The 26,342-nt window shown below is 34.2% G+C and overlaps 1 protein-coding gene across 1 annotated transcript; it reads left to right on the top strand.

The window, feature by feature from the left end:
• Positions 1–5,839: 5,839 nt before the first annotated feature.
• Positions 5,840–10,728, top strand: LOC122518856 (cytochrome P450 4C1-like). The gene is made up of 9 exons (XM_043637972.1): positions 5,840–5,948; positions 6,055–6,124; positions 6,215–6,341; positions 6,451–6,520; positions 9,665–9,771; positions 9,850–9,918; positions 10,027–10,201; positions 10,301–10,474; positions 10,562–10,728. The coding sequence occupies exons 1-9, from the start codon at positions 5,840–5,842 to the stop codon at positions 10,726–10,728; spliced, it is 1,068 nt and encodes a 355-aa protein (XP_043493907.1).
• Positions 10,729–26,342: the final 15,614 nt, after the last annotated feature.

Consider the following 26,342-nt stretch of genomic DNA (forward strand, 5'->3'; position numbering starts at 1 on the left):
ATGATGATTAATTGTGCGTCTTGAATATTTAATTGAATATGCTCCTTCAGTTTGTTCAATCGCCGTTTGATCTCATCAGCATAACTTTCGTAGCTTTGATTCGGTAATTGGTAACATGTGTTAAGTTTGCTAAATAATAATTCCTCTGAAGTAGCGTCGCTATATCTATTTATTAGAAGTGTTTTACACGCGGCCCAATTTGCCGGGTTATTTGAGACTATTAAATCCAATGCTTCCCCCCGTATTTTTGACTTGATAAGCGCAAATAATGATGTATTTATAGCGTCGTCGTTCGTTATCAAATTCTCGACAAACTTATCACATGTTTGTAAAAAGTGCGATAAAAACCTTGTTCCTCCCTCATAAATGGGAATCGCGTCCCGCCATATTTCTAGTCTTAGTTTAAATTGTTCTAAACTAATTTGTGCATTTTGATTTTGAGCCATTTTATATTTTAATTATATAACGTAAGTATTAAATAATAAAAGACACGCTGTATATTCGTAATGCTTATTTGATTCTTTTGATTTTCGCTTTCTCTATATGTACGTATGTATCACTTTTATAGTAATTGCTTTTACGTAACAATCGTATTTGAGGTAGGGTTATAATGAAATGGAGTGAAAGGAATTCCGAAGACTTACTACTTTTCTTTGGTGATTCCAGATGACACTTTGCTTGCAGGTGGGCTTCAGAGCTCGACGTGGTGGACTGTGACAATGGGGTTAAAACACCTGCTGCCTCCTCTTTGATGATTTCCGTCAAAGGTATGGCGGAGAATCCGGATTTGTCAGCCTCACAGTATCCTACCGGCTGCGCCAGTTATGTTACAGTGTACGAGGTATGAATTCACACACGTAAGTAATAACGAATGATTTATTTTGTTCAGGTAAGTGAGTAAATAATCAAACTAAAAGAAGTTGGTTAAAATACTTTTACTGATTAATACGTCGTTACAGATTGAATGCCCGACAAAGAGTAATTCGTCGCCGGTACGAGAGAAGTGGTGGTAAGCACTTCCTTGTGCCCCCCCATCGCATTCCAATTGAACGGCCCTTTATCTCAAGTCGCCTTGCTCGGGCATCGAGGATGTTTATTCTACCTATGATGATAAGGACGTTGGCCGCTCGGCAACCAGATGCCTGGAGACCGAATCATATAACTCGCGCGTGGCCAGACGGGTATTTCCTTAGGAATTCGCGTAGCGCTCGACATGTTAATGAAATCAATTGAGTGGAAGATGAAAATCCATCGTATGATGGAAATGATTCCGAAGATGACATCGATGGATAGAACAACATAAAATTTGTTATAGATATGAAAATATATTATTTTTTAATTGCGTAAAAAACTATTACTTTCTTTTATCAAATTCCTATTTCGTTTTAAACGGATAAAAAATACAAATATAAATTTGAATTATATTATTTTTATCGTCATTATACTTTAGTCTTATTATTGTTTGTAGATAAGGTTTTGTTGACTGCAGCGATGTTATTTTAATTAATAATACCGTAAAACATATCTACTATATAAAATTTAGGCTCCGAATACTATAATAGATAACATACAAATTTTAAATTTTTGAAGTTATACTTCTTTTGGCGCGTTGGGGATAATGTAATGGGGAGTGATTTTGTTCCGAGCGTCTGGAAAAACGACACCATGAAGTTTGTCGGTATTTACGACGCGCGGCAAAGCGATTTCAAGTATACGGCGTGAAGTTGTCTTCTTTCCTTTTCCCCCTTTTTTCTCAAGCGGATCACCCATCCAAATACTAATCGTAATCAGCGCTGCTTTACTTAAATGATCGAAACGAGGACTAATGCTGTAACCGCGCTATGGCTGTTGACGCGTAAAATAATTCGATATATCTCTCTTATATTTAGCGTGGACTGATATCTATATTTTCATATTTTCTTTTTCTTTTTTTTATTCTTTCTTATATATATAATAATAATTATTTTTTTTGAAGTTATACTTCTTTTGGCGCGTTGAGGAAAATGTAATGAGGAGTGATTTTGTTCCGAGCGTCTGGAAAAACGACACCATGAAGTTTGTCAGTATTTACGACGCGCGGCAAAGCGATTTCAAGTATACGGCATGAAGTTTGTCTTCTTTTCTTCTTCTTCCCCTTTTTTCTCAAGCGGGTCACCCATCCAAATACTAATCGTACTAAGCGCTGCTTTACTTAAATGATCGAAGCGAGAACTAATGCTGTAACCGCGCCATGGCTGTTGACGCGTGAAATAATTCGATATATCTCTCTTATATTTAGTGTGGACTGATATCTATATTTTCATATTTCCTTTTCCTTTTTTTATTCTTTCTTATATATATAATAATAATTATTTCTTTTTTTAAGTTATTTTTTTTCTTTGAAGTTTTTTTTTGAAGTTATTTTTGAGGTTATTAAGGTTATATTCGTTTTGGTACGGCAAAGAAGTATAACTTCTTATGTGCGTACATAAGTACACACACCAGTTTTTTTAACACTATGCTGCCCGGTTACACCACAGAAGTGTTACACGCGAAATATTGCTCAACGGCCGGTCATGCAACATTGATGTCACACACAAAGCGTAGCTCTATGCCCGTCGACATTTCCAAGATACAGTAAGAGCGGGTGCTCTTTGGATGGATGTAACTCAAAAATTATGAGCTTTAGCAAGATTTTGTTAAGAATACTTTCGTTTTGGAATTGCCCAAAATATAAGAAAAAATTAATTCATCTCGAAAAACTATAATTTTTTGAAAAATTGTTTGAACAATGGGTTATAAAAAATTGAATTCTTGACTTTTCGACAAAAAAATTATGATATTCGGATTCTACGGATCAAAATACATAATAAGAGTTTAGTTTCATCCTTCGAGCTCAAAATTTTACGAAAATATAATACCGTATCCAAATAAAATACTTTAAATGCGTTTTTCTCGAAACTCTATGTTTGTCAATTCGGTGACTACTATAATTCAATAACCACTTGATGCATTTTGAGGAAATTTCTACTACTTATTAATAGAACTAAAAACTAATCTAGCACTAGAAGGATTTTCGTTTATGTGGAAAATTTCAATTTTTGAACAATTTTTTTTAACAAGACATTCATGATTTTTTTTTGAAAATCGAAAAAAATGTAAAAAGCCGTTATTTTGTTAATTTACAAAATAAATGAAAAAGCTTTAATGAATGAAAATATTTTTTAATAAACTAATGAATAATATTTTTTTTGTTTTCTTTTGGATGATCCGGTAAGATGTTCTGATGGTCACCGCAAAGCACTACTTGCAAAACGGGGTCTAACAAAGATGGTCATATTTTTATAAATAATTATTATTTTTTTTGAAATTTTGTAGAAGTAAAGTAGAAATATAATATAAAAACTCCGTGTAACCAGTTTTACAAAATCAAGCTTCATTTTTATAAAAAAGAAATTATTCAAAATTCTCCTTTATTCTCGCCTCTGACTGCATCTCCCCTCTTAAGCGAGCTGCAACAAGACTTTATGTATTACAAATAGAGCAATCATAGATATTCATGAATGTTCATAAATTTTGTAAAAATGTATCGAATGTATCGAATGTATCATTACCAGGTGGTGCTCGGTAATTTCTTCTAAAAGCTTCTATTTGTCGATTGTCACTTATTACATAAGTGTACGAACGTATTGCCTGTCACCAGGCGTTTAATACTGTAAGCGCATGTAATTATATTTTTATAGTTTTATTATAATATCGGTAATTTATTTTAGTATCAGAATATTCCCAAATACCGCACATAATTTCTTTTGTGCTTGCGATGCATTCTGGCCTTTTAGGAAATAATACAATAAAATATGTCTGAAGTGTACGTCTTGTTTTTCCATGTTTAAATTGAGATAAACACAACATTAAAGAATTCATTGATGTACTTTTTTTACTAAATTAAAGGTAGAAGTCTAAACAGTAAGAAAAAAATATAGGTTAGGGGCTTTGAACACGTTAACGTTAACGAAGAAAATTTTTCGTAACGCCCGAACGTCGATGCGTTAAAATACATTTTAAATTTTATTTTTCTTGGCACTTCCTATAGTGACTGCCATAACCTCAAAACCGTTACAATTGTCTGCAATTATTTTTTTATAATAATAATAGTAAATAATAACATATCCAGATGACAGTCTTGTTAAAATGCTTTTAAAGTTGATTTAAATTTTGTAGCTGTGCTATTTGGGTAACGATATATGGACCGTCGCCGAGGTTAGTTAATTTCCGCCTAATTTATAGTAGGTATGAGAGATTGACTGAACGAAATTTGGATTTTGGTAAATTACGTGCAGTATACTGGCCACTGGATCTTGGATTATTGCGTTTCTATGTAACAATAATTTTCTAATGATTTTCTATTGAATCATTATCAGACAAGACAGGCGTGTAATGAAACACGTAATAGAAATACATAACATATCATACGATTAAAACACGTGCGATCAAAAGAAAATTTGTCTAGCACATTAATTTAACATTTTAATAAGATAAGAAAAACTGAGTATTTTATCTTGAATAATTATAACTTATCGAAACGCTTATATAATAATACAAAATAAAGTCATTTCAATCTGACCTTTAACCGAAACACTACTTACTTCTCATTTTATGTATCTCGTTTGACTAGTAATTATTTATTTGCATAATACAAAGTCCAATAGAGGGAAGGGAAAAAAACAAGATTTCTTTAAGAAAAAACTATGTTTACAACATCGATTAACTTCTCTTTTCTAATGTAAGAAACTACGTAGATGATATATTCCGAGTATGCAAACTAGTATCGATACGCACGGAATAAATAAATTGATAAAATACAGCTTTTTGTCTAATTTTGTCAGCACGAGTTGAAAGTATCCTTGACACCTGGAGAAAGTATGATCTCGATCTTGCTTAAATAGGTTCCCCGTCTGATGATTCTTTTCTAGTTTCTGTTAAATCACGAAAGATACAAGAAGTCGCTGCGGAGGTTAAGCTTAATATCACTTCTTGGCTTACAAGAGAGGGCCCAGTTGTATTTTAAAACTATTTTTGCTCGTTTTATAATTTTGTATTTGTTTAACTAAGCATGTGGTATATAAATAAAGTTAGTGTTTCAACAGCAATAATAATAATGTTATTCTATGTTCTTAAATAGATAAAAAATAGATTTCGTGAGTATAACATGGTAAAAAAAATTTCGGGACCTAAAGCTTACCCTTTCATTTTGGAAACCTGAATATATTTCTTGGTAATTTAAAAGGTACATTTTTATTCTATTTTTATAATGTCTATATTTATGCGATCTCTATTGAATGAATATGTCTTACAATTAGAAATAACTCATAAAGTAATAAAATTATCTGAAAACTATTCTTCGCCGTGGCTATTGTGGTTAGGCCCTCAATTAGCCCTAATCTTCGATGATTCTGAAAGTATTGAGGTAAGATTTATCAAATTTACTGCACTTCGTTATAAACGGTTTGCCCGAATTAGATTTTCTCTTATTTCGGCTTTTTTACATCAATTTTTTGCTTTCTTTTTAGCTTCTATCAAAAAGTTCTAACGGTTATGAAAAAAGTTCTGTATATGACTTTGTAAAATAATCTTTGGGTAATGGAGTGTTTACTGCTCCAAGTAAACTATAAGTTCACACGTGCTATATATATATATATATATATATATATATAAGGATCTCTCTTTGTCTCTTTTTTAATAAATAAATATATAGAAAAAAAAAACATTATAAAAAACTAAAGTAAGAAATATTTTCTTATTCAAAGCATCCATATGGGAGATTCATCGAAAAATCTTAAATCCAGTATTCAAAGAAAAAATGGTTTCTTCTTATGTGGACTTAATAGTAAAAAATTCAAACAGACTAAATAACATTTTAGAAACTACTAACGGAAAAAACATAGATTTCAGGCATTACGTACATCTTTGTACGTTGGACATAATATATGATGAGATTTGGATATTCTGAAAAGTTTAAAAAATATGTATGGAACTATTAAAATTTTTTAAAAATTATTTTTCTTTTACTGACAGATAGCCTATTGGAAAGTGATTTAAATTTGCAAAGCAATCCGGATTGTAAACTTGGTGAATATATGTCGAAGTAATAATTAGTAAAATATTTTTTTATTTCTATTGTAATCTACTATTATTGCATATTTGTCTTCTTGTTGTGAATTTTATTTTTATTTAGAATGATGGACATAACTATACAAAGAGCACTGAAATTCTGGTTACATCCAAATATTTTATTTAACAATTCATCTAAGGGAAAACGTCTACAAGAATATCTTTCCCACATTAATAAAATAACGAGCGAGGTATAAATAAAACGATTATTCACACTTTTAATTATCTCAATTTTCCTCAATATATATTATTCTAAAAAAATTAATATTTTATTCTTGTATAAAACGTTCATTCCTCAAGATTATAAAGAAAAAGAAGGAGTCAATGCACAAGGATAACTTTACCCAGGAAGGAAAAGGTCCATGTTCAAGTAAAAATAACCATTTGAAAAATTTTTCTTTTAATAACGTCTTCTTCTTCTTCTTTCTTTAGTTTAGGCAAATTGCCTGTTTCGTAACGACGTTTTTCTGCCTATTGCACTGTTAAATTGTCGCACCATCGTTTTCGTGGGCGTCCCGTGCTTCTGCGGCCTACAGGTGACTTATCCCGTGCAATTCTGACAATTCTTCCGTTGTCCATTCTGTTAATATGTTCGTTCCATTTTTTTTTTCTTTTTAGTATCCATTCGTTGATGTTTTCCACTTTGCATGTTCTTCTTATATCTTCACTTCTCTCTCGATCCAGTAGTGTTTTTCCAGCTATTCTGCGAAGAACTCTCATTTCGGTTGTCTCTAGTAACTGTTTCGTTTTCGCCGTGTCTGGTCGAGTTTCTGCGGTATGTGACATAATAGGTCTTACCATTGCCTTGTAGATTCTTGCTTTGGTCTCTATGTCAATGTTTTTGTTTCGCCATATTGTGTCATTCAAACAACCCGCTATTCTGGATGCCTTCATTGTCTGTTCTCTTACCTCTGCTTCAACATCACCATATCCTGAGATTTCTATTCCTAGGTACTTAAATCTCATTTCCTGCTGAATAACCTTCCCTTCAATTTCCAGTTTGCATCTTAACGGCGTCTTTGATGTTGTCATGCATTTAGTTTTCTGGGTCGATATTTTCATGTTGAATGATTTGGCTATGCAGTTAAATCGGTGTAGTAGACGTTGTAGATCATCCTCATTTTCGGCCACTAATACAGCGTCATCAGCATAGCATAGGATGGTTATTTCTTCACTGCCCATTTTATATCCTTTTAGCAGTCTTACGTTTCTTATTATTTCGTTAATAATGATGTTAAAAAGCAGGGGACTTAGGGAATCCCCTTGTCGGATACAACGACCTGCATCAATCGGTTCAGTCAAGGCGCCATTTATCTTTGCTTGGATCTTATTGTTTCTATAGATGTCCTCTATGGTCTTGATAAGATTGTTCGGAATTTGCCGGTTATAGAGGAGGTGTATAACATCCTTTAACTGCATTCGGTCGAATGCCTTTTCCAAATCAATGAAACACATATATGCTGGTCTGTTGTATTCAATTGATTTTTCTGTTATCTGTCTTATGATGAAAACCGCGTCTGTGCACGATCTGCCTGATCTGAATCCCTGCTGTTCGTCTTCTAGATTCGTTAAGCTGTTAATTTTATTCGTTATAATCTTTGTCGTTAGTTTTAATGAAGTGTTTAAAAGATTGATTCCCCTGTAGTTTGTAGGCAACTTTTTGTCTCCTTTTTTAAACATAATATAGTTGTACTAGTTCGCCATTCGTCAGGTATTTTGTGTTGGCATAGTATTTTTTGGATTAGGAATGTTATTTGTTGTGTGAGACGTTGACCACCATATTTTATTAGCTCGTTTTGGATGCCATCTTGCCCTGGGCTCTTCCTATTCTTTAGTCTTCGAATAGCTGTTTCTACATCACTGGACTCAATTTGTATGTCGCTTCTGGTTATTATTTCTGGCGTATTTAGTTCCGTTTGAGGTTCTTCTGATTTATAAGCTCTGTTAGATAGTTAATCCAATTTTCTTTTGTGATCTGGTTTGTTTCTATCATTTCATTGATCTCCTTTCTTTGATTTCTAATAAATCGCCAGATTTGTTTTTGGAGTCCATAGAAGTCACTCTCCATTCTTTTCGAAAAAATCTCCCAATAATTTTGCTTTGTTTGCCTTACTAATGTCGCTGTTTGATTCCGGATTCGTCTATACGTTTCGTATGACTCAGGTGTTCTTAATGTCCTATAGTTAAGGTATGCTATTTTCTTTTTTTTGCATATTTCCTTAATCTCTGGGCGGAACCAAGGAGTTTTGATCATTCTAGCCCGGTTTTTTACAGTTCGTGTTCCCAGGGCTTCATATGCAGCTTCTAAAATGTTGGTTCTTAGTTTCTTCCAGGCTATGTTTATGTTATCTTCTTCTTTTATTGGGCTTTTTTCGATTTTTTCTTTCAACCTGTTCTCGTATAGTTGTTTGGTTGATAAGTTCCATAGTGACTCGATGTTTATTTTCACTTCTTGAGTTACTCGTGCAAGATTTCTTTGGGGTTTAAACTTCATTCTTATCTTTGCTAATAGCAGGCTATGATCGCTTCCTACATCCGCGGAATTTAACGTCCTGATATCTAATATTTGGTTTGGTTGGACGTATCTGTTGGTAACAATGTAATCAATTGTAGACCTGAAGCCTCTGGTGTTGCTGTATGTAAATTTATAGTGTTCCTTATGATTGTAAAATGTATTATTAATCCTTAGCTCGTTAAATGTGCATAGCTGTGTCATTAGTTCTCCATTGTCATTTAACACGTTTTCGTTGAACCTTTGTTTTATTCCAGGTATTATTTCGTTTCCGATGCGGGCGTTAAAATCTCCAAGGATTATCATTTGTTGGTTACTTGGTAATGATCCGACTAAATTTTGTAGTTGGTCGTAGAAGGCTTCTCTTTCTTCCTTCGATTTATTATCTTCGGGTGCATAAATTGACACTATATTTAACTTTTGGTCTTCCGCTTTCATTTTTACAACCAAGATTCGTGAAGATACGTATCTACATTCTTGTATGTTATTTTGATACTTCTTAGACACTGCGATGGCTACCCCTTCTTTTGCCCTGATTTGTTGTTCTACACCACTATAGATCACTAAGTAGTCTTCGTACTGTATTTGTCCTTTGCCTTTCTTTTTGGTCTCTTGTAAGGCGCAAATATCTATGTTATTATCCTTCAGTTCTTTCAGGGTTTCTTGATCTTTATTATTGAATGACTTGATGTTCCATGTAGCCAGTCGCATTATATGTTCTTTCTTCCATTTCGTTGTCCATTTCCTTGCATGTGTCGTCATCTGTATATCCGTCCTGTTCCGAGGCAAAAACTCTTCTCTATGAGCAAATTTCTTTTTTTTACGTTGGGTAGGGAGCTAACCTGATCCAACAACCTTCCTCCTTTTCCCGGGCTTAGGACCGGCAACATGATTGCTGATCTGCGATCATGCAAGCGGAGTTTTTTTAATAACGTATTTATAGAAAAATTCCTTTTATAGTAATTATAAATAATATATAATTATACTCTTCTCTAATTAAAGGAAAAGATTTCAGTTCATTTCTAGACGTCATATTTAAATCGCTTTACGAGTCCGGAGAATATTCGGAGGCAGATATTCGTGATGAAATAAATACAATGGTTTTTGCAGTAAGATGAATTTATTTCAGATTAGATGAAATTTTTTTAATCTATTAAAAGTAAAAATCAATTTGTATTATTTTTTAGGGAAGCGATACTGCCGCTAATACACTTTCATTTTTATTTTTAATGCTGGCCACGTTTCCAGACATTCAAGTACGCACAGATTGTACTTAAGCAGTATCTTATTTGTCATTATCTTTCAAGAATCAATAATATTTTCATACAAAACTTGTATCATGTATACGGCTTTTTTAATTCCAGAATCAAGTATACGAAGAGTTGTACGATTTGTACGGCTCAAGCGATCCAAATGATGTTCCTATTACAATGGAAGATACTAAGAAAATGAAAAATCTTGATCGAGTCATCAAGGAAACATTACGTCTGTTTCCTGCAGCTCCATTTATTGCACGGAAACTATATAGGGACACAAGAGGTATATTTACATACAATAAAATATATTTTAGTATATATTTTTGTCCATTGACATTACTGTCTTATAGAGTAATAATATGTATTTATTTGTTTTATTAAGTGAACGACAATGTGATAATACCAAAAAATTGTCACGTACTTATTTCAATATTTTCACTGCACCGAAAATATAAATATTGGACAGATCCGTTAAGATTTAACCCGGATCGTTTCTTGCCGGGAAACTATAACTCGAAATGTTTCTTCCCGTTCAGCTTCGGGAAAAGAGGATGCATAGTTAAAAGCGCATTTTTATGCATTCTTGAAATAGTATTCTTAACAGTTGATCAGCAAAGTACATGCTTTTTTAATATTACTTTTTTAGGTCAAATATTTGCTATGATTCAAATGAAGATAATAGCTGCTAGTCTATTGAGAAAATTTACTGTTCGAATAGACGACCCAGTTTCCGTTGAAAATATTGACCTAAAATCTATAATAACTTTGCAACCAGCTGAAACTATATTCTTGAGATTTAACAAGCGATAATATTTATAATTTTTGTTGATACTATGTTCCTAATAAGATAATTGTAATAAATAACTGTACAAATAAAAAATAATTTTTATAAACTATAGGTTTCCAGTTTTCATTTAGGATATCGGTATTCGTATTTTAACTACAGGGATACAATATCACAAGTAGACTGAAAAATAAACATATTAAACTATTAATTAAGTATTTTACAAAATAACTCGAAAGACACTCAAGTTGCTTTTATCCATAAGTTGGGTATATTGAGGATATTTGATTTTATTCATAGAAGTCGAATTATCATATAGTAATTTTTAAATTTAATATAAATTTATTAGTTTTGAGTGGAAAGAGTGAATCTTTTCTCTGCATCTTCGCGTTCGATTCTCACTGTCAATAAATACACAGCTCGAAGAATTAATTGTGTCTGTATTGCATTAATTGCAAAAAAAAGTTATCGAGTAAGGATACATTAGAAACTCTTCCTAAACGCGATGGTACTTTAGACGAATTATCTAAAAAATATTAATTCAATTTACTCAAAAATAAATTTCTTTAATGTAATAAATTTCTGTATGAAATATAATTTAACATATATATTCTTATCGAATTTTCACATTGTATGATCTGAAGACACGCAATCTTCGTCATTCATCAGATTCGACTTTAAATCGTTAATATTGTCACTCTTTGGAAAATTACCTGATACTCCAGAAATGTCAACTGCACTATCTTCTAAGCCTTCTAATCTCATATATGCTAAATGTATCAACACTATCAACTACTAATTCGTATGCCAAATAAGCTATTTATTGAAATCGCTGTTTATAAAGCCAATCGAATAAGTCTAATTTAAATTGTTAATTATGATTTAGTTCTGCAATTTAAATGCGTTTACTATTCATTATGCTGGGTTGTCAATGCATTATTGTATAAAAGAAATCTTTACTAGGGCTTTCGATGACCTGTGATTTAAAATTGTTTTTATATAAGAAAAATATTTCCGTATGAACGATACGTTAAACGATTCTAGATAGTTAATTCTTTTAAATTCAAGAAAATGTAATACTTGCTGTAATAGGAAATTTTTTCAAGATCCTATAAATATGTTGAATAGTAATATACTTCCATATAATATAGTTTTGTTAGAAATACTTTTCGAACATTCTGAATGCAGCATCAAAGTATTTAAATATTAGGGAAAATTAACAATTTATAACATTAAAAAATATTCAACTACAAGTATTATTTTATTTTACATCTTATTTAATATTCTTTTTAAAGCATTATACGAACCATTAATCTCATAAAATAGATATACTTCAGGGAATATTTCCAATTGTTAGTATTGCACGCATAAGAAACTTTCACATGAATTAATTTAGATGGTAAGAAGAATATGGAAATAGTAATATCACAGAAACGTATATATATATAAAATTTTTTAAGAGGAAAAATAACAATTAGTTAATGGAAAACTCAAAAAATGAACAAGAAAAAACTATTTCAACACAAGTAATCTTTGTAACTCAAAAGATTTTGATTAAAAGTGTTCTTGATTTAACCGCATAGTTTATTTTTTTTTAAATCTACAAAACTATAATAAAACCAATCTAGACATATGGATTACCGCTATGGAGTATAGCAGCGAAAAGTCACATTGCCAATCTCGAAACTCAACAATCCATAGCCGCGCACAATCGTGAATTCTCCATGGTACGTCCGTAACGAAAAGATAGGAAAGGACCAAAATATTAACACGATAGAAGAAGAAATAACCAAGGCAACCTGCAGATATAAAAGTAGAATTGATACGCACATAAACTCGCTAGCCAAAGATAACTACAACCAATATATCTCTAGAAGGTTCGAAAGAATACACCCAGGAGCATGAGTAAAAAATGAAACCTCATCGAAATAAATGACAATAGCGATGCTATCTCATTAGAGAAACTGTCCACGTGCTGTCTTTTTCACTTATATAACAATTTACCAAATTTCTACGGACAATATGTAAAGATGTATGGAGTTAATGAATAAAAAAAAAGCTAGTTTTTGGACTTATGTACGCACGTAAGAAGATACGTTTCTTTGGAGAAACAAAACATTTTTTTCGCAGCCTATACTCCTTACAACATTCCGCGATTGTTTGTGATGGATATTTTCTTTTAGATACATTTTTCTAAGGATAGTAATAGGCATTACACTACTCTGCATTAGTTTTAAAAATCTCGAAATCTGAAACAGAAATTTAAATGTATATTGACACTGGTCAAAAAGCTATAAGGGATTATTATTTAATAAGAATTATATTAGAAAATAATTTATAAATAGCTAAGATGCCCACATTCTTTCTTTTATTCTTTTGATAGAATATAAATGCATATAGTTTCTTCCCAGTGTGAATAAAAAGAAGATGTTCTCTTCCAAAATCTTTAATAATTTCAATGCCGTTGGCTTCTTCTTATTGTTATTGAAAATAATGCTCTCTCTCTCTTTCAGTAAAATGATTGATAAATTATGCGGGGAGAATAAGTTTTCTAATGCTTAGAATAAATATTTTTCAAGAAAATTATAATATTTATATCTTTTAGCACTTTCGTCGCCAAGTGCGATTGCAATGAGTTTCTCCGGAGACCCAAATTCGACTGTCGGAGCGCCGAAACATAAACAGAGTGATAAGCGGGAAATAGCAGGGATGTAACTCGAGTGGGCACTCGAGTATCGTTTTCCATTCATACCATTCATAATATTCCATTCGATACTTTGATATTCATTTGATACTTCGATAATTTTCCTTTTGATTTTTTGTAATCAAGTCTACCTTTTGTTGTATTATAAAAAATTTTTTTCCTTTTGTTTCAATCTAAAAACGGACAGAACTTTCCGGTAAACCTAATATTTAGTAAAAAAAACTACGACCTATTGTTCCAAATGTCCGAATTCACCACAAATATGTTTACAATGTTTCAACGCACACCATACGAGATAGTATAATGCAATATGTTATCTTATATAAATTAGTAAAAAGTATAGTATAGTATGTATATTTGTAGTATTTTTATGTTGTATATCCTATATTTACATTTCAATACTGATTCCATTAAATTCGTTTTAAAAATCCACCTGAAAGTCGTATTAACTTGAATAAGATGAGCGTAACCCATGTTTGGGTGACGGGGTCCCCACGGAAGCATACCCGTCACCCAGATCTGGGTGACGTGGCGACGAACGTGTTAGAAGCAAGATTATTATTTTTACCTTTTAACAAATTCATAACTCCGCCTGCATGATCGCTGATCAGATCGATATCAGCGATCATGTTGCCGGTCCTAAGCCCGGGAAAAGGAGGAAGGTTGTTGGATCAGGTTAGCCCCCTACCCAACGTAAAAAAAAAAAAAAAAAATTGCGGCTCATAGAAACGACACTCTGCCTCGGAATAAGTAAAAAAAAAAGAATGGAACGAACATAGCAGAATGGACAACAGAAGAGTCGTCAGAATTGCACGGGATAAGTCACCGATTGGCCGCAGAAGTACGGGGCGCCCACAAAAAAGATGGTGCGACAATTTAACAGTGCAATAGGCAGAAAAACGTCGTTACGAAACAGGCAACTTGCCTAAACTAAAGAATGAAGAAAAAGAACAAATTCATGTTTTGCCTATTCCTTGTACCTGTGGTTGAATTCTATTCGCATAATAATTCACATGAAATCTCTACGAAGGAGATGTTCCGTCATTGTCGGAACACTTAAAGGAATTTAGCGCAAAGAAAAACTCTGAACATATTCATAAAGATAAAGATACCAGACAAAAGAGTCTACACACAGTAATTAGAGAATATTTATTTAGGATCACGGGGTTTTCCTTCGTCGACAAACAGAAGATTATCAATAGATACGTAGCGATCGCGTTCGGTATCCTATCTTATTTTCTAGAACTTGGAGAATTGTCTATTTGGTCGGCTACTCCCACTCCAAGGTCACAACGGTGCCCTTGGTGGGACATACCTTAGAAGTGGCTGGGCAAAACCGCTACTTCCCAAATTAGTTGCTTTAGTTGTCCATACTCGTTAGGCGGAATTACGCAAAGGTGATCCGCACATAAGTCAATCTATTAAATAACATCAGCTAGGAGTAAAAATCAGAAGTTACTGTTAGTAATAGACAACGAAATTCGGGCAGATAGTGATACAGGGTCCAAGCGCTACACTGATCTACGCTACACACAAGCGCTACGCACACCTTTGTTTTTTTTTTGGTTTTTTAGTTTTATTAATAAACCTATCCTTGGTTACTTGACTATTTGATGAGGAAAATATCGAGCGTAGCAGATAAAAAAAAATGACTTTAGACGAAACAATGTTAAAGTTTCAAGAAAGCTTGAGAATGATCAAATTAACCTATAGTTTTAGGTTAAATGTTAAGAACATCTCTTCATAGCATTATGTCGCGTGATTGAATTTTCACATCTGCATTTCGAGGGTAGTCAGTTGCTAAAAACTCTTTTGTTTTTGGACAAAACTATGTGTATATACGTATTCGTTACTAGGAAATTAGTTTCGTGAAACAAGTGAATAACTCAAGTCAAAAAGAGGCGAATAGAGCAATAAACGTCGAGAAACAATGTAATTGTATTACGCCCTTTCTCCTCAGATCACTTGGTAGTAACACTACTCCATACAAATTTTACCGTAGTACCACTACTCCATGCAAATATTACCGCAAGTTTTAAAGTAAACTTTTTAACCTACACGCCGCAATCCATGCCCGCGGCGCCCCGGTCTCAATCCTTATTCTTTTGTTTTGTGCAAAAAAACCACATTGCTAATAAACAAATTGCATATTTAGAAATAAAATATAATAAGAAATAAAAGAAAGAAGCTTTATAAAGAGAATGGAGATGTTAGAAACAGTTCAATTAGGCGATTGAAAAGAAAATTACGTATTATTAAAATTGAGTTAGAAAGAAAAACCTAAGTATAACAGTTAGATGTTTTATTTTTTATTACAGCAGTGATATGGAAAGGTTATGGTTTTGGTCAAGTACCCTGTGAAAGAGGAACAAGTTTCCGTCTTGCCATAATTTTCGTCAGTAGATGCGGATATTTTATACATATTATTAAATATGTTGGCCAAGTATCAGAAATCACAGGAAGCTTTTCTTTCTCATCTTTTTACTGGCGAGTGAACAATTTTCCTTAGGAGGTTATCTCAAGAAGATGGCAATGTTTAGTTATTTAGATAAATAAATAAGCAGTTAACAATCAAGTATTGCAAAAAGAATAAGGCGTTTAGTTGTTCATAAAATTTTCCGCATATTAGGCAGGAAATACTCGTCGTCGTCGTTGTCGTCGTCGGGGAGTGATGTTGATGCACCGGTTTGTCAACGTAGAGAAGATTCACCCTTAGAGCGAATTCTGGAAGAGCTGAATAATATTGTTTCAAAGACAAATCTGCTAGAAGACAGATCAGGTTAACTGCGGTCTGCGGAGGTGGTTGAGATTGGATTTGCAGCAACTGCAAGCAGGTCGTTTTAAGAGATTCATATCGGTTTGGGAAGACCTTTGCAATGACCAAGTAGTAATTGAGTGAAATAAAGGGTACAAGATACCATTTAATCGAAAGGTTACTCAACTTATTCCTCCTAAGAAGCCATGGTGGTCAGCAATTGAGCAACAATTAATCGTTGAGCAAATTAGTAAGTTTTTAGAGAAATGTGCTAGTAGGAAGTGACATGATTCACCCGCTCAGTTCATATCGAAAATTTTCCTCGTTCCCAAGCAAGATGGGTCTTACCGTCTGATTTTAAATTTGAAAAATCTCAACGGGTTTATTTCGACGGAACATTACAAATTAGAAGATATAAGGAAGGTTAGGAACCTAATAAAACAAGATTGCTATATGGCAACACTGGATTTAAAAGTTGCGTACTACCTAGTATCAATAGATGTCAATATAGGAAATATTTGAGATTTAGATTTAATGGTGAACTTTATGAGTTCACGTGTTTGCCTTTCGGGCTTAGTACTGCGCTTTACGTTTTTACAAAGATTTTAAAACCAATGTATGCAATACTGAGAAGACAAAGTTCGATCCCTGTGAGATATTTAGATGACGCATGGCTTATGAGCGAATCAAATACTGGGTGTTTGGATAATTTAAACCAAACCAGTAAGTTATTGAGAAGGTTAGGATTTATAATAAATGAGGAAAAAAGTCAACAGAGGCCTCCGACAGAATGCAGATTCCTAGGTTTTATATTAAATTCAGCCAGAATAAGTCGAACTTCCAGATCCAAAGAAAAATACGCTTAGTCGTTTAATAAAAAATTATAAGAACCTACAGGTTTGTAAAATTCGGAAGTTCGCATCTCTGATAGGAACTTTGAGTTCTTGTTGGCCTGCTATGAGATACTGATGGGTTTATTTGAAGGATCTTGAACGCAAGAAAACTTGGTTGTTGGAGCAGAACAGTGGTAATTATGAAGCTCGCATGAGGGTTCCAGTTTTTATTACAGAAAGACCTATCCTAATGGGAAACCAACATAGAAATGGCTTTTGATCCGATAAGGATGTCAGAATTTTTCCTAGATATATTACAGACGTATTACTCTTAGGCTGGGGAGTTTATTGTAATGGGCAAAGTACGCATGGGTTCTGCAGTGAGATGGTTCGAGAATCTCCCATCAATCACCTAAAATTAGTTACGGCGTTCTTTGGATAAAAGTGCTTTGCTAGTAGGAAGAGAAATTGCGATATTCTTTTACGCATAAACAACACAACAGCGATTGTATATATTAATCGCATGGGTGGAACAAAAATTGAGCGTCTAAGTGGCACCGCAAAGTCTATTTGGTAATGGTGTGAGGATCGAAATCTTTGGATTTTCGCTTCTTACATTCAATCCAAAGAGAACAAGATCGCGGGTCAGGAATCTTGAAGATTAGAACCGAAAACAGAAGATGAGTTCAACGGGAACTCCGGGCTTTCAGAAAAATTTGTAATAAATTCGGTAGTCCAGAGATAGATCTGTTTGCTAGCAGAATAAATTCAAAATATCAAAGATATCTCATATAAAAAAAAAAAATAATCTTAATAGGATATAATGTTAATAATATGGATTCGTGAAAAAATTGGGCCGTTGGACCGACTAGACAGGGACTCGTACCCGGATCTTCCACTTTCCGGGCGACTGCTCTTTAACCATTGAGCTACCAAGGGCACACCGTCCAATTTCCTCACGAATACCTATTTAGGTTTGGCTTGAAGGCGCTCACATCCCACAATAAATTTCTAAGAAAAGTATCATATGAAGGTGCCCGATTAATCCTGGTGGTATCGAATTGGCCTTCCCAGGCCTTGACTCCATATCCGCCATTGCGACAACTTTCCCTGGTGGCACCCTTGAGTAAGTCATCAATGCGACAGTATGAGACGTATTAAGATTTTTATCCAGCAAATTCGAAAGAGGGGCTGGTTATGCTTCCAATAATTCTATGAGGTCAGCAGTGGCGCGGCTGTTGGGTCCAGAGATAGGTCAAGATTCAAATGTGAAAAGGTTTTGGAGAGAAGTATCAAGATTAAGATCGGCACAACCAAAATGGTGACGCTGTTAGCATTGATGACAGGGCACAGAATGCAAACCCTGGCTTCAGTTGACGGTAGAAATATTAGAGTGTTAGAGGATCAGCTGGAGATAAAGATTCCGGCACAGTTAAAGTCAACAAAGCATGATAAAAAACAACCGTCCTTGTTTCTGCCGATCTTCAGGGATGACCCTTCCATTTGTGTAGTTAGTGCTATTAAGCAATACTTGATCAAAACTGAAGAGTTGAGAAGTTGAGAAAATAAGCTGGTCATATCTTGGAAAAAGCCGCCCAGGGCGATTACGTCTCGTTCGCTCAGTCGCTGGATAAAGACTGTTCTAAAAAACAGTGGAGTTAATACGGACATTTTCATAGCATACAGCACTCGTCACGCGGCATCATCATCGGCCAAGAGGAGTGGAATTAATATAGATCTCATTAGGTGCATGGCAGAATGGACTGCGGAGTCGAAGAAGACTTTTGCAAAGTTTTACAATCGAGAGATTATACATGACAAAAAACAATTTACCCAAGCTGTCCTGGGCAAAAGATTAGTATAAGGGGAGTGTTCATAATTTATGCAATTTATTAAGTAATCTTTGGTAAAATGTTAGACGTTTTATTTTGATATACTGTGGCTAAGCTGCCGTATAGGTTATAAACATCTACCAAGTGATCTGAGGAGAAGGCGCGTAATACAATTACGATAGAATTTTACATAAGTAAGTTCGTTTAATCGTTAAATTTTACTCATTTAATTAATAAAATACACATTTAACGTTTTATTTTCTGTAAATAAATATCATTATTATCCTTTTCCAAAATAAGTTATAAAATTTGCTTATATAAAGAGGAAAAAACGAGAAGGCTGTTTAAAAGTAGATAAGCGTATAATTGACAAAAATTACATAATTCCTGTATAATTTTACACAATTTTTTAATCATACTTATAAAGATATTGTCGAAATTGTCGTATTTCCTTTTCTTGTGGATTCCCTTCATGAATTCGTTGCTAAATAATTTTAAACACAGTCATAAATAATGAGATATAAAGCTTACATATAATAATAATAGTAATATATTAAATAATTATAATTAAAATAACAGTAATAATTATAATAATTATAATGATAATACTATCGTAAGAGTTAATCGAAACAAAAAATAGATAATGACATTAATAACATAAAAATAAAATGAATTACCTCGTTGTCGGTTTCCCCAACGAAGATATTATTCTCTTTGTCATCTGGGGAATAATCTGTTAATATTTGGCAAACAGCGATTATTGAAGAGTCTGTGCAGAGTATAGCATTTAGTCGTTTTAAAAACAATGACATTTTTGTGTAATATCATCATCATCAGCCTATACTGTCCACTGCTGGACAAAAGCCTCTCTCATATTGAGAGGTTTTTAGCCTTAATCTTCCTCGCTGGCTAAAGACGTGTTGGAAGATGGTGTAAGGATGGTGTGTTAGGGAAATTTATAGGTTTAGATAAGGATACTGGATGGGACAATGGATTCCCCCGTATGGTCTTGGGAGATAATCCAAGGCTTGCGTAGGCAGAGTCGCATCCCTGAAGTAGGTCTATCCTCCACCGGGATCGTGTAGGAGTACCCACCCGCTATATTTTTTTGTGTAATATACACTATCGAATTTAGTCATTGTTAGTATAATTTCCACGAAATTAGGAAATAAAATAAATAACCTATGAAGGCAAGATTCTTTTCATTCTTTGCATAATTTTTCCACATTAGTGTCTCTTAAATCATCTTCGTCCAAGTCGAGCAAGGAGAAAATGAAGAATTTTACGTGTGATGGACAGTGCTTTCTGCTATAATTATCGAGTATTTCTGTAAATTTAAAATACTTTAACGAAGAAATTGACGAATCTATCTTCGTTCTCTGTAAATCGAAGATACCATCGAGTTGACCTATAATTAAAGCTTCTTTAAATATTTTGTCAAAGCTTGTGGCTTTGCTTAAGTCAACCTCTTGTCGAACAATGAACGTTGCTCCATATTGGCGCCATTTAAGGACCAAGTTTTCGTTACCTTGTTTTGACATATTAGAAACAATGATTAATTTTCTACCTCCTTGTTCGATCATCCATTCGATCAGTACTTTTCCAAAGATATTGAAACCGTCGATAACGAGGTAGCATTTATCGCTATGAAAGAAAAGTTGAGGAAACAATATAAATACATAATAAATAAAAAAAATAAATAAAAACAATATAATACATATAATAAAATACTTACTGGTATACCCAATAGTATCAGTAGTGGTAGTCGGTTAATGGTTCATGTCGACAGAACAATTATTGTCTTTTCATTCATCGCTTCTTGTTGCTAATCATTTACTATAAGTTATTATTATCTGAAATATTGTAAGTTTGTGTCTGGAGGAGTATGTGCGAGTATATTAGCGTGCTGCTCAGCTACTACGAATGCAAAAAAATTCTGGGAATACTTCACCGACCGAGAAACAACGGAAGAAATTTCTAAATTTTATACTTGTGAACCAATCCATAAGAGTAAACTATTAACTAAATTTAAGACCCAATTATTTGTCTCAACACATTTGTAAGTAAATGTTTCCAAAATTAAAATATCTTTAGAACCAGAGCTACGGTGAACGGAAATTAGCATTCATCTTTAAAATTCCTTCGAATTCCTCCTCATTCGTTTTATTATTTATCTATATTCAAACATTATTTGCTATCTTTATTATTATTTAACCTTTGGGAAAGACGAACCTGCCTGTTCCTGGCTATACTCGGTGCACGCAGAGTGGTCAAAACAGGCTTTAGTTAGTATGTTTTAACGTTTTGCGTCTCCGGACGTAACAAACTGCTGTCAGAAGTTGAATCAAGTTCGTTTTTCTTCAAATTTAAATAATAATAAAAATGGTAAAGGGAACTCGAGGTCAATCCAAATCAAATCCAGATGGAGTAGATTAAATAGCGGAAGAGGCCACTGGGAAATGAAAGCGTTTTAACGAAGAGAGAAAGAGACTTGAGTTGGAAAGACTTCGGTTTAAGGAGGAGCGTAGGTAATTATTAAAGGAAAGGGAGGAATTAGCGACGCAACTAAGTCGAGAACGCGCGTCGGCAACACAATCCGCACAAACAAATCCTATTCCGCCGACTACTCAACCTCCATTTGAAACGATTTCCAAACCAACCCGACCCTTAAGCCCAAATGACATTATTTAAAAAGAAATAACATTTAGAGACGATACCAAAATTTGACGATCGTAACATTACAGTACATACATTTACTAACGCTTGCGAACGGGTGGCTGTGACCTTAAGGGGATACTCAAGTGAAGATTTAATTAATGGTTTTAAACACAGACTGACGGGAGTCGCCGAAACATTATTGCACACATTGAATTTCAGTCAGTAGACGCTTTTGTTCAAGGGCTTAAACGGTTATTCTCCCTCCGGAAAAGATTTAATGACTATTGGGGAGAAATAAATAAATTAAAATAGGGACAAAATGAAGCAGTCGTGGAATACGCGTTCAGAGTAAAAGAATTAGAAGCAGCAATGGTAAGCTTAATAAGTTGTAATCAATATAGCACTTCAGATCACTTAACCCTTTCGCTACGGGCGGATTCTCCGCCGCGATACTTCCGCCGAACGAAGTGCTTCGACATCACCGCACGCTACTCGACGCCGACCGTCAGCGGGAGTACCGCAGCGGTGAACCCAAGCTGCTTGAATGTTTTCGAACGAAAAAATTTTTCTCTAAAGGGTATTTGTAAATAAATCGTTTTCCAGGGTATTTATAACATCTTAGCATGAGCTCTTTAATTTATATTGGCATTGGTATTAATACATTGCAATTATATTGTGGAAAGCCACTATAGTGGTCTGTAGTATCTCAATGGCATCTTATGGAAAGCCACTATAGTGGTCCGTAGTATCTCAATAGCATCTTACAGAAAGCCATTATAGTGGTTCGTAGTAACAAAAGGGTTAATAGAACAAAGAAAACAAGATATAGTAAGACATTTTGTAATAGGCTTTAACCACACCATAAAGTCGAATCTCGAATCGATAAGCTTCAAAATTTGGATGAAGGCATTCTTGAGATTACATTATCAGAGTAGAATTGCGATATCACTTACGGGGAACAGCAAATAGACAACAGGATGACACAAAATATTAATCAAAACAATTAACGACCCAGTACACGTTATGATAACAAACGTATTAACCAGGAATACGACAGAAAAAACCAATATTACGCCCGCGACTAAGACAACGTTACGACGAAAAACAAAATTATCATCAACAAAATTTTTCCCACCCACCAAGATTATCTTTCAATCAACAACACCCTAGCAAACTATTCACACAAAATAGATATCCACCACCTATTAATTACCAAACCCTAACCACAAATTACCAATCACTTCCCGCGAATTATCAACAACATCCTAATCCCCTACGTACTATTCACAACCAAAACAGATTCAATCCCTCCCCCCGATTAATTACGATAACCCCCGACTTAATTCCAATCCAAATAGGCAAAGAAATAATGCTGCATCTTACACCATCCACCATAACCCAATTGATTCAATTAATGACTCCAGAGAAACAGCTACTAAACAACAAAACCCGCAATCCTATCTACCATAAAACCAATAAATTTTCTAATCGCCGGGATCTTGCACGATCCGGTTCCGGAGACGTCTACATAAGCAGGCCAAGGCTTGGGACGTCCAAATTTGTATCGGGTAGGACGGAATATAATAAAGAAAAATCATTTTTGGAAAATATGGGCTGACAGTTAAATTTATAAGAAGTTAATTTCATCCCTACGGGAACAATAATAAGTACGGAAATAACTCGATCATTATTATGCATTACTACTCAAAGAATGTCTACTTTGGGAACAATTAATTTAAAGGTATACGTACTATTTCACTTGGTACCGGAAAGCATGTCGCTACCAGAAAACGGAATTTTTGGGGACGAATTTAACGAACAAACCCAAGCAAAAATTGATTAAATTGCATCCGGCCGATGCACACAAGACGGGCTTTTCAACCTCTTACGTCCATTACCAATTTAAAAGAATGCCTTTTTGTTTAAGAAACGCTCCATCAACCTTTCAATGGGCAATGAATGAAGTTTTAACGGGGTTACAGGGAGAATTTCTTTTCGTTTATTTGGATGATATTGGTATTTATTCAAAAGACTTAGATGAACATATGCGTAGAATCGACACACCTATGGATAGGATCAGTAGGACAAACTTAAAACTACAGCCGGATAAATGTGAATTTTTGCAAAGAAAAGTAAAATATTTAGGACATATAATAGGTAGTGACGGAGTAAAACCTGATCTGGAAAAAATCATAACAGTTAGAAAATTTCCAACACCAAAAAATCCATAAAATATAAAACAATTTTAAGGCCTAGCAGGGTATTATCGAAAATTCGTTCCTAATTTTTCAAAAACTGCCAAACCTTTAACAGATTTACTAAAAAAGAATTGCGAATTTAAATGGGCACACCTTTAAGAAAAATCTTTTGAAATTTTAAAGGAAGCATTATATGTTCTAAACCGATACTTCAACATCCAGATTTCACTAAAATTTTTCTTATTACAACTGATGCATCAAATTACGCTATCACCGGCGTTCTTAGCCAGGGTAAAATAGGGAAAGATTTACCGATAGCGTATACATCCAGGTTATTAAAATCAGCTAAAACCCGATATTCAACAATTGAAAAAGAATGTTTAGCTATTTTACATTGTTTTATTGAATACAGGCTGTTGCGTATTCTACGCAACGAGTGAGTGGGTCGAGCGTCGGGATGTGTCAAGACGTGTCGAGACCTGCCGAAGCGTGACGACACCGGCGACAAGAAAGCATCGTAGTTTAGCGATAAAACCAAGGAGCACCGAGAGCTCTTTGTAAGGGCTCCTTCTTTTTTCTAGCACGCGCTATCCCAGCACATCTATTAGGCCAATCATATGCATCGACAGCTACGTTATCTGTCTTTTCGTTAATTGGTCCGCGCGTTGCATCACCCTTTCCCATAAAGCCCGCGTTTTCTCGCGCCTCGTCCTATTCTACCACGAGACCTGCAAAGAATTACATCGAAGAGAACTACTCTCTTGCGCAACGATTACATCATCGAAGTACTGCGAGCGACAAAGGAAAAAGGCAGTCCTACACGTGGTCAGAAATTATTCTGCCTTTTGAATACGCATCTTATCACACGATAGCCGCCGATAGGCAAGCTAGCTGTAAGGCATTCATCGCCGTTGTAAGGATTCATCGTGTATATAATTCAACCAGGGTTTTTATGCCGGAAGGCTTTTCCCTAACGAGCCAAATAAAGTGTACTCTTTAGTTACTGGCTGGAGCTCAAATACATCTGATTTATTTGTAATTATAATCCTATCCTTATTCCCAACAAATATACAACTCTCGATATTCACACGTGATGGCATTTTCAAGTGATAATAAAAAACACTGGAGAACCGATCAAGGCGTCGGTCGTTCACCACAGGCCTTACGTATACACGGCCAACATTTTAAAATTATTACTGATCATAAACAACTAGTATGGTTAACTTTAATAAAAGATAAGACATCCAGACTTTTGAATTGGCAAACAAAAATAATGTTATCCCTTAACGGACGAAAGACGACTCTCAATCGCCACGATGTTTCGTGCGGCAAACCGAGTGGCGAGTGAGAGGCGACCCTCGGTGTATATGTTAGATTTTGTTATAGGAAAGATTTCTTAGCTATCGGTGGTCTCTTATACAATGTATTAAATGACATACCATAACAGAGATAAGATATTGAAACATTCTTTGATGAGTGTAGCTCTGACAGTAAATTACTAAGACCAGACCTTCCAGTTTCGACAAGGATTCCCTTACACCTATTTACAATGATGCCAAATAAAATTCCTGGTGCTCAAGGATACCACATGTTTACCGACCGATATTATACAAGTTACATAATAGCTAATGAATTATACAAACTGAAATGTCATTTAACTGGGACAATATTAACAACTAGAAAAGAATTGCCAGATACAATAAAAAAACGACAACTTTCAAAAGGAAAATCTACAGTAACGTATCGTAGAAATAATAATATGATTTTGACTTGGAAAGGTATGAGGCTCGACACCTTACTGACGAATTATTACAATTCAGAAATGAGTACTGTTGAACGAATAGTCCGGCATGGTGTCCGAGCCGTGCTTAGAAAACCCAATGCTGTCATAAAATACACCAAATTCATAGGTGGGGTTGATCTAGCAGATCAATATTGTTCGATGTACTGCTTTATGAGGAAGTCCCTGAAGTGGTGGCGCAAACTATTCTTTTGGGGAATGGAAAGTTGTCTGATTATCTCGTACATTCTGTACAAAACAGTAAAACAGCAAAGAAACGAACAGCTATTTCCACATTTATAGTTTCGAGAAAATTTAGTAAAGGATTGAGAGGAAACTTTCGGCAATCACGAAATCGAGCTTCAACATCGACCTCGGACTCCGACGAAATTCGTCTGAATGGAACACATCATGTCATTTTACCTGGAACAAAGAAGGATTGTAAAGTTTGTTCTACCCGAAACAAACCAGGTGGAATACATGAAACTTCATATTATTGTGATACATGTCCAGATAAGCCACGATACTTCATAAAGTATCACACACAGCGAAAGTACAGAACATAATTTTTGTAAAAATAAAGTTTTAAAGATGTAAATATAAATAAACAATCGAAATATAACATTTTTATGAGATAATTTATATGTAAGATCATTTTATTATATTATGTAAGTCACTCAACACATTCGCAAAAATTGCTTCTTCCTGCTACCTCACCCGGTCGAAAAAGTCGTCATCCATTAAGGGTTATACAACTGCGAAATTATTAATAAACCGGGCAAAATAAACTTTGTTAAGAAAAATTAGGATATTTATATATATTTTAATATAATCACCATATACACTACTTTAAATCTTACTATTTCCTTCTAAACCTTAC

Source organism: Polistes fuscatus, unplaced genomic scaffold, assembly GCF_010416935.1.
Source record: "Polistes fuscatus isolate 324 unplaced genomic scaffold, CU_Pfus_HIC Scaffold27, whole genome shotgun sequence".
Lineage (NCBI taxonomy): Eukaryota > Metazoa > Arthropoda > Insecta > Hymenoptera > Vespidae > Polistes > Polistes fuscatus.

What these genes read in the sequence shown, in the direction of transcription:
- LOC122518856 (XM_043637972.1), top strand. Translation starts at nt 5,840, where the DNA reads ATGGTTTCTTCTTATGTGGACTTAATAGTAAAAAATTCAAACAGACTA. An exon ending in CTTGGTGAATATATGTCGAA is followed by an intron (nt 6,125 to 6,214) that starts GTAATAATTAGT and finishes ATTTTTATTTAG; the next exon opens with AATGATGGACATAACTATAC. An exon ending in AGGAAAAGGTCCATGTTCAA is followed by an intron (nt 6,521 to 9,664) that starts GTAAAAATAACC and finishes CTCTAATTAAAG; the next exon opens with GAAAAGATTTCAGTTCATTT.